Source organism: Podarcis liolepis (assembly GCF_965112155.1).
Source record: "Podarcis liolepis genome assembly, chromosome: 2".
NCBI classification, from domain to species: Eukaryota; Metazoa; Chordata; class Lepidosauria; order Squamata; family Lacertidae; genus Podarcis; species Podarcis liolepis.
The window spans coordinates 73,326,740-73,339,014 of record NC_139555.1 but is presented as its reverse complement, the minus strand read 5'-3'; the positions used below and the strand labels follow the sequence as shown (position 1 = coordinate 73,339,014).

Sequence of the window (12,275 nt, the reverse complement as noted above, 5' to 3'; positions counted from 1 at the left end):
TCCCGGTAATATCACAGGGCGTACAGTAGAGTAAATCAGTATAAATAAACAAAGAGGTGGATTACAGAATTGCTCTCAGTATGCTGGCTGAATTAGAGGGTGGTTCTGCAATTTGAGATATAGTTTTACCTTACGTAGCGTCCGTGCAGGCAGTGCTGGGGGGGCATCATTAAGATGGTGATGGAAGGCATCAAAATGCAGCGAGTAGTGACCTTAAATGAGATAAATGGAAAAAGTTATCTGCGAGCAGTAAGTCAGAAATAGCATTTCCAACTCTTAAATGTCCTGTGATGCTAGTTAGACAGATATGTCCTGATAGTGCAGTGTCAGTTTCCTAGAAACCAATTATTTTACATGGTAAATTGTAACTCAATGTACACAACAACAAACAGCAAATGAAGGCAGCAACACAGTGTAACACACACAGTTGTTATCATATCAAGGCTCCCGTGGCAAGACAACAGGCTCTTTAGCATTAAATATCTGAAACCTTAATTTATCTTCAATAACTGGAGCTCAATGTTTTATTTTTTAAACTTAGGCTGCAATCCCATACACACTAACCTTGTAGTAAGTCCCATTGAACTCAATGTGACTTACTTCTGAGTAAACATGCATGGGATTGTACTGTACAGCTTTTAGCAAGACACTGGGCTAGTGTACATCACTCATAAGCCCAATTCCAGTCCCAAAGCACATTTATAGTACTGCTTTTTTGTTTTTTTAAAGATTTATGAAATCGTCAGCCAAGAGAGTTGGTGTAGCCTTCTCTTCCTTTTACTCCTTTTTCATTTTTCAGAAGGCAAACAGGTGGCACTGTTTGCTTTCACATGGTTTAATTGGGCATTAGTGCAGGATTTCTTCTGCAGACCTACTGGCCATTTCCTTACCATGGGGCAGGCTTCGGGGAGGTACTGGTGGGGCCAGGATGCTCCCAACATGAGTAGACAGGAATGGCAAGGCCTCTCTGGTTCCGCTGTCCAGACTCCAGCTGCTTGGTGCTGCTGGAACAGCTGAAGGATGGAAACAGATTGAATTTGGGTAATGCTGTAATATTTGATGGGACTGAAGGCTGACTTTTTAAACTCACTGAATCAAGTGAGTTTTGGGACTGGCCCCAAGCTGTTAGGTTATGTCCTGCTCTGAAGGCAGCGATTGGTAAGAGAACTGTGCACTTCTTGATCATGAGAAAAATACAAGTTGTACCTACCTGAAGTGTAGTTTTTCCATTTCCTAGTGAAAGGTCAGCAGAGTGGGGCGATGGCTCCACCTAGCGATCACACAGCAACATTTTGGGAGGTAGGACTCCCAGCATGCATCCAGGATGCAGACTCGCCAGGCTCGACAGCCAGGAGTGTAAGAATAGAAAGAAGAAGAAACATGCTACCTCCTAATGTCAATGTGACTGTGCTAATAACAAGAATCCTGTAGCCAAACCAACTAGGGTAGGGTCTGCTGGCCTTTCATCAAGAAATGGAAAGCTACCTTTCAGGTAGGTACAACTGTACTTTCCCCCATTTCCAGTGAAAGGGTTAGCAGGACGCACAGCAGCTAATTTTTCTAAGGAGAGAATGTAGCTTCAGGAAGTCATAGCAGGAGGACCTGTTGCAGAACCCTTCTGCCCAAAGCTGCGTCTGAGGATGCATAGGCATCCAGGTGGCAGTGCTTGGTGAAGGTCCTGGGTGCTGCCCAAGTAGCTGCCCTGCAGATCTCCTGTAGAAAAGCAGGAGAGGAAAACATACCCCTGGCTGCTGTGGCTTTTGTGGAATGAGCCATGGTGTGCTGAAGAGATAGGAAACCACTGCACCTCTTAGGCTAGTGCTATACATGACCTGATCCACCTAGAAAGGGTGGAAGAGGACACCTTCCTGCCCAGTGCGGGTGGGTGAAAGGATGCAAACAGGGTTTCAGTTAGCCTATGGGCTTTAGTTCCACCAATGTAAATCTTCAGGGTTCTGCAGACGTCCAGGGAATGTCAGGCCTTTTCCAGAGGATGGAGTAGGGATGTAGGAGAGAAGAACCATCTCCTTCCAGAGATGGAATCTGCAGAAGACACTTGGGGGTCTCGGTCCTTAGCACTACTCTGTTTCTATGGAAGACACAGAGGTGTTTGGCAACAGAAAGAGCATTCAACTTGGAGACTCTGCAGGCGGAGGTGATTGCGACGAGGAAGACCATTTTCAAAGAAAGGAGCCACCTTGCTGAGAGGTTAAAAAAAAGAGGGTGTTGAAGCACAGAGAGAACCCTGTGAAGGTCTCAGGAGGGGAATCTATGGAAAGTCAGAGGGCATTTAAGAGATGCTCCCTGGGGAAAGTGTTTCAAGAGCAGGTGAGAGGAGAAGGAAGGAGAGTGCAGCCTTGAGAGAATGGAGGAGACCACTGCTGCCTGTTGTTTTAGCACACTGGGCTTCAGGCCTTTTCTCTGGTCATCTTGAAGGAATTCTAAGATGGTAGATACCAGGGTTATTGACTTTACACCCTTCAGTAGAGCACCTCAGGAGGAAAGATTTCCAGATGACTTGGTAGATATGTAGAGTCAAAGACTTTCCGCAGTGCAGCAGAATATCTATGATGTCTGGAGTGAGATCCATCTGTCAGCCATCTCTGGTCAAAAACCATGCAGTCAGATGCAACCAGGCAGGATCTGGGTGAAGGATCAGACCTTGAATGAGGATGTCCAGTAGTTGGGGGAGTCGCCACAGAGAGGAGAGTGCTAGGCTCAGTACCTGCGGAAACCAAGGACACTGTGGCCAGAACCGAGTGATGAGGAGCACTCTTGCCTTTTCTTCCCTGATTTTCCTGAGGACCCATGGGAGTATGGGAGTTGGAGGGAAAGCATAGAGTTGACTCTGTAGCCAGGGGGAGAGCAGAGTGCTCCAGGCCTCCAATGATGGGGTGTGAAACCTGGTGAAGAATCGTGGAAGTTGGCAATCCCTGTTAGATATAGAGAGATTGATTTTGCATTGCATTGCTCCAGCTTTGCTGGAGTAGTTGGAAAACAAGTGGGGCTTCAGGCTCCACTCTGCCAGGTTTGCCCGAGTGTTCTTAAGTCCGTATATGTGCTCAGTAGTTGTGACTGATTGAATGTTGATCCCTGCCTAGTCCAAGAGGAGGGTTGTTTCTTGCTGCAGATTCGGGGATCAAGCTGAACCTTGCCTGTTGATGTTTCATTTGTCTTTGGTATTGTCTGTCCAGATGTACATACATGTTCCAGAGAGATGTTGTGCAAGGTGCAGAAGGGCTACGTGGGTGGCTCAAAGCTCCAGCCAGTTGATGCTCATGGAGGATTCTGCTGCAGAACACTGGCCCTGGACTGAGAGATCCCTGCAATGTGTGCCCCAACAGACGAGTCTGGCATCTGAAGGTATTATCATTTGCTGGGAGTCCCTCCTCAAGATGACTAGGTCAGTTCACCATTGCAGGCTGTGATGGAGCTGGGGTGACAGCCTGATGTGAAGGCGCCTGCTGAGGGCAATGTTTTTCGGAAATGGCAGTAGGGCCCACTGGAGGGGCCAAGCATGGTGCTTCACCCAAGGAGTTGCTGAGACGCAGAGGCCAAGGACATGTGCCACCACCATTATATTGGCGTGAATGAGGGCTAAGAAGAGAAGAAGAAGAGTTTGGATTTGATATCCCGCCTTTCACTCCCTTTAAGGAGTCTCAAAGCGGCTAACATTCTCCTTTCCCCTCCTCCCCCACAACAAACACTCTGTGAGGTGAGTGGGGCCGAGAGACTAAAAAGAAGTGTGACTGGCCCAAGGTCACCCAGCAGCTGCATGTGGAAGAGCGGAGACGCGAACCCGGTTCCCCAGATTATGAGACTACTGCTCTTAACCACTACACCACACTGGCTAAGGCTGTACTGCAGATTTGCTTTCTGAAATCTTTTCAGGGCTAAGGAGATGAGGCTTTTGGTGGTGTACAGGAGTTCTCCAAAATGTATTAGGTGATAAGTTGGGGAGATACGGCTTTTTTTTTTTTACTGACCAGGAACTCGTCAGTAGTTCTAAAAGGACTGATTGTAGAAATGTGGAGAACGGTGCCTATTCTGCCGCTAGTTGTCCGTCCTGTATGCTAACAATACCTTCCACTTGTCATCTAGACTAAGATGTCCTTTAGGGCATCCTCCCTGAGAAGCTTGCCTCCAGCATATGGCGCGATGGTGAGGCTGACATAAGAGTGTCTACATCCCAGTGTTTGAGCCATTAAGTGCATCTAGTGACCACATCTGCTACAAGGACTCAAGAAGCACATTGAGAGGTATCCATAGTAACATCTGCTATGAAGGCAGCTGAGCAATGGATTTTTAGTAGGGTTTGACATGTGCAACTTGCATCCTGGTTTGATGGGTCTAAGGGCTCATCTAAGAGCTTATCTTATAGATGTTTAGATAAAAACAGAGGCTGTTCTACCCTCTACTGGGCAGGGTGGGGGCTTCATGTGTTTTATGGATTGCATAGTTCAATCTGCATTCAGTGGGGTCCTTTAATTGTGAATCCCCACCTCTGGGATGTAGATTTTCGGAAACAAAGAGAGAAATAGGACAATACATGCTAGGGGTTTTAAGGGAGTCAGTGAATTCAGTTTCCAAGGTGTAAAATGTATTCACAATAGGTACAGCTTTTTATATTTTGGGGAATGCTCCCATTTTGCCTTAGTAGCCTTCTTTAAAGGAGCAAGCACCGCAACTCCTTCAGGGGAGTGTAGGGAAACAAAGGGGAACATGGCCACAGGGAAAGAGGACTATTATTAACTCCTAATTTTTTCCTTTTCTGTCACAGAAGAAATTCAGAGAGAAAACCTGGAAGATTAGCGAGAGCAGTAGTGACCAATGACAGGAGCAGAACTGGATTCTTGCTGGGAGTCCTATCTCCCAAAAGGTTGCTGTCTGCCTTGTTAACCACTAGGTGGCGCAATCAACTTACTCTGCTGACCTTTCACTGGAAATGGGAAAGCAGTTTAGATAGATTAGCATTATTGGGAGACCAAGAAGATATCTTTTAGACTACAGATTTTTTAAAAAAAAAGCAGGATAAAGGAAGCAGTAACAAAGAACAAGGAACAGACATTTCAGTATGCAGAACAGAGCCTGTTACTGTGCCGCGATGACCAAGATGAGGTAAGTTTGTTTTCCTCTGGTCCCAAACCCTTTTTTAAAACAAAAAACAAAACAAAATTCCTTATACAGTAATGAGACAAAACAAGTATCATTTTCCTGATAAAGGTAACACACTTATAAAATTCATGGGAGCAACCAAACAGAAAATAAGAGGCTTAAAAAAAACTATAGCAATGAAAACAATACCAAGACTTTGCTCAGACCTTTCCTTAATATTGATCTTACTGTCAAATATCAAACATAATCTCACTGACAGGGGAGTTCTGACACAAGACTTGGCAAAAAGTATACATCAGCCTTGGTTGTAGAGGAGAATGGATTATAGTTTATGGGGGGGGCCTATAACCCCCACAATGAATTAATTATGTTTCCCATCCCAACATTCACCTTGTTATGAAGCTACCATTCACTATTTGTTTAACAAACCTTCTTATTCTGTTCTCACTGAGAACCTAAATCCACAGTTTTTGAGTCCGTAGCAGGCATCATTTTCACTCAGTCTATACGTACTGACTTCCTGCTGCTGCCACTGAATGAGCAAGTTGTGTGCGTGCTTTGAAACTGCTCTAAACTGATCACTATCTATCTGAAGAAGAAGGAGAGTTTAGATTTCACTCCCCTTCAGGAATCTCAAAGCGGCTAACATTCTCCTTTCCCTTCCTCCCCCACAACAAACACTCTGTGAGGTGAGTGGGGCTGAGAGACTTCAAAGAAGTGTGACTGGCCCAAGGTCACCCAGCAGATGCATGTGGAAGAGTGGAGACGCGAACTCAGTTCCCCAGATTACGAGACTACCGCTCTTAACCACTACACCACACTGGCTATCTGAAGGTCACCACCTGTATAGAATACACATGAAAACCGGAAACAAAACATGGAATATCTTAACTGATGGCAATTTCGATACCCTCCCCCCTGCTGTGTCTATCGTATTTTAGACTAAAATGCTTGGAAAACCTGATGTGCAATTCTGATATTGGATGGTTTATCCCAAATAAAGGCTTAGCTCATGCTTAAACTATCTTTGAAAGTCCCTGCTGCCCTGTAGTGGCCAAACCATCGGCTGCAGAGTTTGTCTCATAGGCGCCGACTCCATGGGGCTTGAGGGGGCTTGAGCCCCCTCAAAAAATTTTTTGGGGGGGCTCAGCCCCCCCAATAATCTCGGGCGGGCGCCCTTCCAGCAGAGCGCCGCCGCCGTCCCCCGCCTCCTCCCCACCTGCTCCTTCGCCAGCCAGCCAGCCGCGCGCCCTAATCGGAGAGCCCCGGCCGGAAATCCCGCGAGAACAGGGGAATCCCGACTGGCCACACCTCCCAGCCAGCCAATCGGCTGGCTGGGGGGGCGTGGCTTGCCCTATTTAGGGCCGGAGCCACTTTATTTGCATATTCATGAGCTTATTTATTATTCATGAGCTTTCCCGGGCCCCCCCAATATTTTTTCTAAGTCCGCGTCCCTGGTTTGTCTTCAGTGATTAGATTCATCAGCAGAGAAGCTATAATTGAAAACATTTTGCTTAAAGCTCTTCAATGTCACTCTACTGTCAAGAAAAATCAGTGTTAAAAAGGGAAAGTGACAGGTCTCCAGATTTACCCAAACATGTGCTTTCAGCCAGTTAGGGAGAGCATTCCAAGCATCTTCAGCTGTATATGTTGTGCAGTTGATATATACACCAACTCCCCTTTCAATGGCCTATGGCAGGGATGTCCAACAGGTCGATCGTGATCTATTGGTAGATCCCCGTGAGGTTTTGATAGATTGCGGTTGATCTCTGGCTCCCTTTCCTTAGAATCCCTAAAACTGACTCCTGCCCTACCCCCTCGCACCGCCCTTCATTGTTTGATCTCTGGAAGGGAAGACAGAGCTTTCTCTGTGCTGCTGTTTTCATCCATAGCGATCTTTTTGTGAGGGACTTTACCCCTTTGTCCCTTGCCTTTAACCCCCACAAAAATGGAACTTTTCCCTCCAAAAACCCCCTGTTTTTTAACCCCTAAAAAATGGGGCCTTTCTCCTTCCTAAAAAAAGTCCAACAACTTAGAGCTGACCCAGATCACTGCCAGTTTTTAATTCTGAAAGTAGATCGCAGTCTCTTGAGAGTCGGCCACCCCTGGCCTATGGATTACTGACCTTTCCAAAGCGCTCCCTCATAACTGAAGTTTTCCCTTTATGTAGATAATCTCTATGCAGAAAGGAGATTGTCATATTTGAAACATGACTCACAAATGTATATATTCTGCTAGGAGTATACATGGATTGGGCAGTCACAAATGTATATATTCTGCTAGGAGTATATATGGATTGGGCAGTTGCTGTGTGATTAACTGCTTGTTCTAAATACACATGGTTTTAAGAGATAAGTGATAAGAACACTTTGAATGAACATAAAATGAAACAATAAAATTAATTAATTAATAGCATTTAACAAAAAATATATATACTGCTTGATTGCAACAAAACCTCTAAGGGCTGACAAGAAATATTTAAATTATCACCAAAGTAGTTAAAAACAAGTAATTAAAACATTTTAAAAATAATTTATTTATAGAATTTAAGCCAGCAGCAAACTAAAAAAAAAAAGGGTTGAAAACAATTTATTCAATGTATGTACATCTGGATAGGTTTGCCTAAACAAAAATGTTTTAAGCAGGCATCAGAAAGAACACAGCTAAGACACCACTCAACCTGATGTAAATTGGCAGGGAGTGCAAAAGTTTAGGTCCTGCCTAAAAGAACAATTTCTTACAAGTTCTGCAAGTGGGTCAAGAGAAGTCAAGTGGGCACATATGAAGTAAGGAGATCCTGTAAATAAACTGGCTCCAACTGGCTAGGGGCCGGTACTATAGGCCAATACTAACACCTTGAACTTCACCCACTAATGCAGATCTCTGAGCAGAGTCTTGCTCATGTCAGCAACTATGCTATTCAGCTATTCAGGGATAGCTGTAGAGTCTGGATCCAGCAAAGCAGCAAAAAACAATGCCTGAAATAAGTGTCATAAGTAAATAATATAAAATAGGGCAAGGAATACCTTTTTCAGCAACAGAAAGGTTGGGATCACTGCAGGGTTTGCACGGTCCAATCACTTGTTGGAGCAAGGCTCGCTGGAAGTTTGGGTGCTAAGAGAGAAGAAAGGCAACAAATACTTGCACTTTTTAAACAACAGTTTGTAACTATGCCGTTTGATATCTCCAATAAGATTCGCAAGATATCTGATTGTTTACATTTGTTTTATGTTACAAGAGCAATCTCTGTGCCTATGTTATTATGACTATATAATAATAATCTGAATGAAGGCAGAATAGCCTGGTAAGAATAATTTTTTTACCATAAATATCATGCTCTAGGGAGAGTAAGGAGGGCATTGGGGAACTTTCCAGTTAAGCCCTTTCCACCAGTAAGAGACAGGGGTTGGCTTCCTCTGCTGGAAGGACCTCCCAAGTCTGAAACTGGACTGGAATGAGCAGGAACACCCTCCAACACCCCCCCCAAAGTGGCTGCTCTACAGGTCTCCCTGAGAGGAGCACATGCTCAGGGTGCAGAAGCTGCAATTTCTTTTACTGAATTTGCTCAGGAAGCTGACAGGTACAATGATACAGGTGCTGGTCAAAGGATGGGCCTGTCTGCCCTCAGCTATTGCCAATAAGTTTTGCCTGGGATTTTTAGTGCCCTATGACTAGGGCAATCCCAGCCTTGCCAGCCCTGTGTGCTGAGGCCTGCTGTTTGAAATGTCCACCAGGTGGCTGCTCTGCTACTCCCTTGGCCAGGAATCACTAAAGCCATCCCTCTTCCTGATTCACCTCACCCACATGAATCCTAGCTATGGGATTCAGAACCCCTTTCTTCCCCCCCGCTCTCTTTTTCTGAAGGGGAAAGGTGGGCCAAATGTGGTAAATTACAGCATTGCCGGGGAGCCGAACAACAGCCTTAAAGGAGCTGACTGGGGACAGTTATCCTGCCAAGGAAGGTCAACTGCAAGTTCCTCCTTCCCGGTAGTTCCCATTTCCAAAACACTTGTCCTTTCTTGTCCAGAAAATGGATCTGTTTGCTAATTTCATGTCCTGGCACATTCAGAAAAAAATAGCAATTCTGAAATTGTTACCTGTCCATTTTCCATGATAGCTGCAGGGTACATGGCACTGCTAGGTCGGTCTCGGTGCATCGGTAATAACATCATCAGCTCCCGATTATGACGATACTTATCTGGTAGAGAGGGAGAGCCTGTAAACAAGTGAGAACAATCACGTACACATGACAAAACACAACAGAGATGCTCTTTGGCCCAGTCACCTAGTCTTCCTAAGATGTATGAATCACAACTATGAAACATAACATTTTAGCGTACAATGGAAATGAGCTTAACTGGCACACAGGAATCACTGCTCTAGTGCTCAGTGCATAACAAAAACAGCAACACAGACAAGCTGCTGGGTCTGTAGCATACTGCTTAGCAGGTCAATGAATGCATTCTGAAAGCCCCATGTTACCAAAATAAAACTGCCTTTGGTAAATCCATTCTTATGTGGAAAGGCAACAACTGCTGGTGTAAGAACATAAGAAGTGTGCTTCCACAAACTGTGTAATTAACAAGCAGTTAAGCTTAGTATTAGAATATGAGAACGCAGAGCTTCTCAAGATATCTCTATCCCATAAGGGTTTTGATTCCTATTGACATATATTGCCATTTTGATGAATGTCTGTTTGGGCACTGCATAGTGTATCAGTGCGTTATGATCTTTGATGGGGGAAATCCTACTCATTATGGTACTGGTTGAAATGCACAGCTGCCTAAGGTAATGATAACAATGGAAACTATCTCCCCTACTGGATGCATTAATGTGCAGAATCTGATGCACAAATTGAAGCTGCTAATATGGGTCTTAATTTGTGGCATATCTGTGCCACAAGCATGTACTTTGAGGACAAATGCAAACAACATATTTTGCAGCTGTGCCTGCTACTGGGGTTGACATGGTCCCCTCTGCAAACTTTCTATGACCACATGAATAATATCTGACCACACACAAATAATAATATTAAACACAAGTGTTATTTCCAGTCGGCACAGATTTCACATGAACAGAAGCATGGCATGCAGGTCATATACTGCGATTTAGCACAAAAGGAAGAAACAATATGGTTAGCAGTACAGGAGAAACCTTCACACTTTCTAGAGTTTCCCTCAAGTTATTAAGCTCAAAGAAATTCAAACTCCACTGTATGATTAAATGTTTTCACTACAAACACAGAACACAAATAATCTGACCATCCTATCATTCACAGTGTTCATTTAGATAAGCATTAATGTTTTATACTGTCTCTTTTACTCACATACATATCACAGATAGTCCTATTTCTGCATCATGAAATATAAAATACTGATCTTTTAGGAGCACCAGTAAATGTATTATGGCACAAAGCACACTGCTGATTTCCCCCTTTTAAAATATATTCCTCAATATATCCTAGAAGTACAGGTGAAGCTGTTGGGTATCATCAAATTGGAAAAACACATGAAAACAATACCTTTGCTGCTCATCTAACATGGTTGACAACAGTTGTTTCCTGAAAGCTTTTCTATTAATTATGTGACTTCAAGTCATCAACAGAGGGCAGTATTTGTCAAAAGCTCCTTTTAAAAGTTAAAGAAAATCGTGAAAAATGCACGTTACTTATTTGTAACTGTCAGATCTTTGGAAATTCTACCTGTTCAGCCAAGCTTGTCGGAATAGCATCTTGGTAGACAAAAAGTCATACATCCAGTCTTTTTTGTTTGTTTGTTAATATGTCTATCTGCAGGTAGGGTATCATGGTGGTGGCTGTGTTTGTTGTTTCATTCAGGTGCTTATGGACAACTTCAAAATATGCAACTGATCTGCTGAAAGCCCATTAGTCTAGTGCTTCTTTACACAAGGCATACATGTGCACATCCGAAGTGTGTACAGTATTTCAAATGACATGCTTACAGTAAACCTGCAGCAAAAGAGCAGCAGTCCCACATATGGAGTGGTGTGCTCTGCCTTTGAAGTACAGTGGTACCTTGGTACTCAACTGTCTTGGTACTCAAATGCCAAAAACTCACCATTTCCCTGCACCAGCGGTCAATCAGATTCCCTAAAAAGACCAAAAGGAGGACACAAGAACAAGAGCCTTCCCTTGTTTGTCCCTCAAAATATAGTAACTGGAAGTATATGGTCTCTCCACTGAGGAGAGTCTACTCCTCCCTAACCATAGTCTACTCCTCCCTAACCATAGATGTGCTAAAAAGGATACTAGCCTGACTGTGAGTTGCATCCAGTGGTGTCCTTCTATTCACAAAAGGCTATTGATCCCTCAAAGACTTCCATGCATAGAATGGGGGAGGGAGGTGATTCTCCCAAATGTCCCCTTTCCCTTACAGCCCCCATATCATGTCCCACACTGTTCAAGTGTGTACCCTAAGCCCCTAGAGCAGACTGGAAGGGAGCACTGGGAGCGGAAGAGGAAATGAGAAAAAAATTCCCTCCCTTATGTTCTTGGAACTTACCACTGGATCAAATAGCTTTCTGTAAATGTAAGGACAGCACTGGATACAATCCACTGCGTTTTCATTTATTAAGAGAAGGCTCTGAGTGATGCAGCTGTGCAATCACAGTTCTTCTCAAAAGTCTTGCAGGAGAATAACATGAAACCTTTCGCAAGAGCAAGATCTGTTGCGGGATTACCACTCAAAATTGAACTTCAGTGTCACTGTTTGTAAAACCACGTTGTACCGGGGATGCCTATGATGTTCATTGGTAATAATTTCCATCAGAACATATTACTCTCACACTGAACTAATTTTTCAGAAGGGAAAACAAAGCGTATGGGGAACTGGCAAGTCTTATCACAGGGATCTTGAGGAAAGAAATGCAGTATAAATTACAACAAAGACTGAATTTTTTAGAGCTGCCTATTTACATCGTGGGATGCTGGAGCCAATGGGATGGGCAATGCCCTTGTCATGTGACGCTGTGACAATCCACTATCTCAGTCTAAATTCCCACTACCCTGTTATGCAATGTAGGGGAAAGGATGGTTTACTTTACAGCAGGAGTAGGGAACCTTTGGCTCCCCATATACAGTACTGTTGAACTACAACTTGCATGGCTTCCAGCAACCTCTAGAGGGCCACAGCATCCTCACA

At 44.1% G+C, this 12,275-nt stretch overlaps 1 protein-coding gene across 1 annotated transcript in view; it reads right to left on the bottom strand.

Moving 5' to 3' along the window:
* DOCK3 (dedicator of cytokinesis 3) overlaps window positions 1-12,275 on the bottom strand; it is a 145,013-nt gene that overhangs the window by 7,818 nt on the left and 124,920 nt on the right. The window contains exons 50-52 of the mRNA XM_083486869.1: window positions 9,213-9,331; window positions 8,142-8,229; window positions 130-212 (exon numbers count right to left, since the gene is read on the bottom strand). Of these exons, the coding sequence (XP_083342995.1) occupies window positions 130-212; window positions 8,142-8,229; window positions 9,213-9,331 (290 nt within the window). The remainder of the gene's footprint in view (window positions 1-129; window positions 213-8,141; window positions 8,230-9,212; window positions 9,332-12,275) is intronic.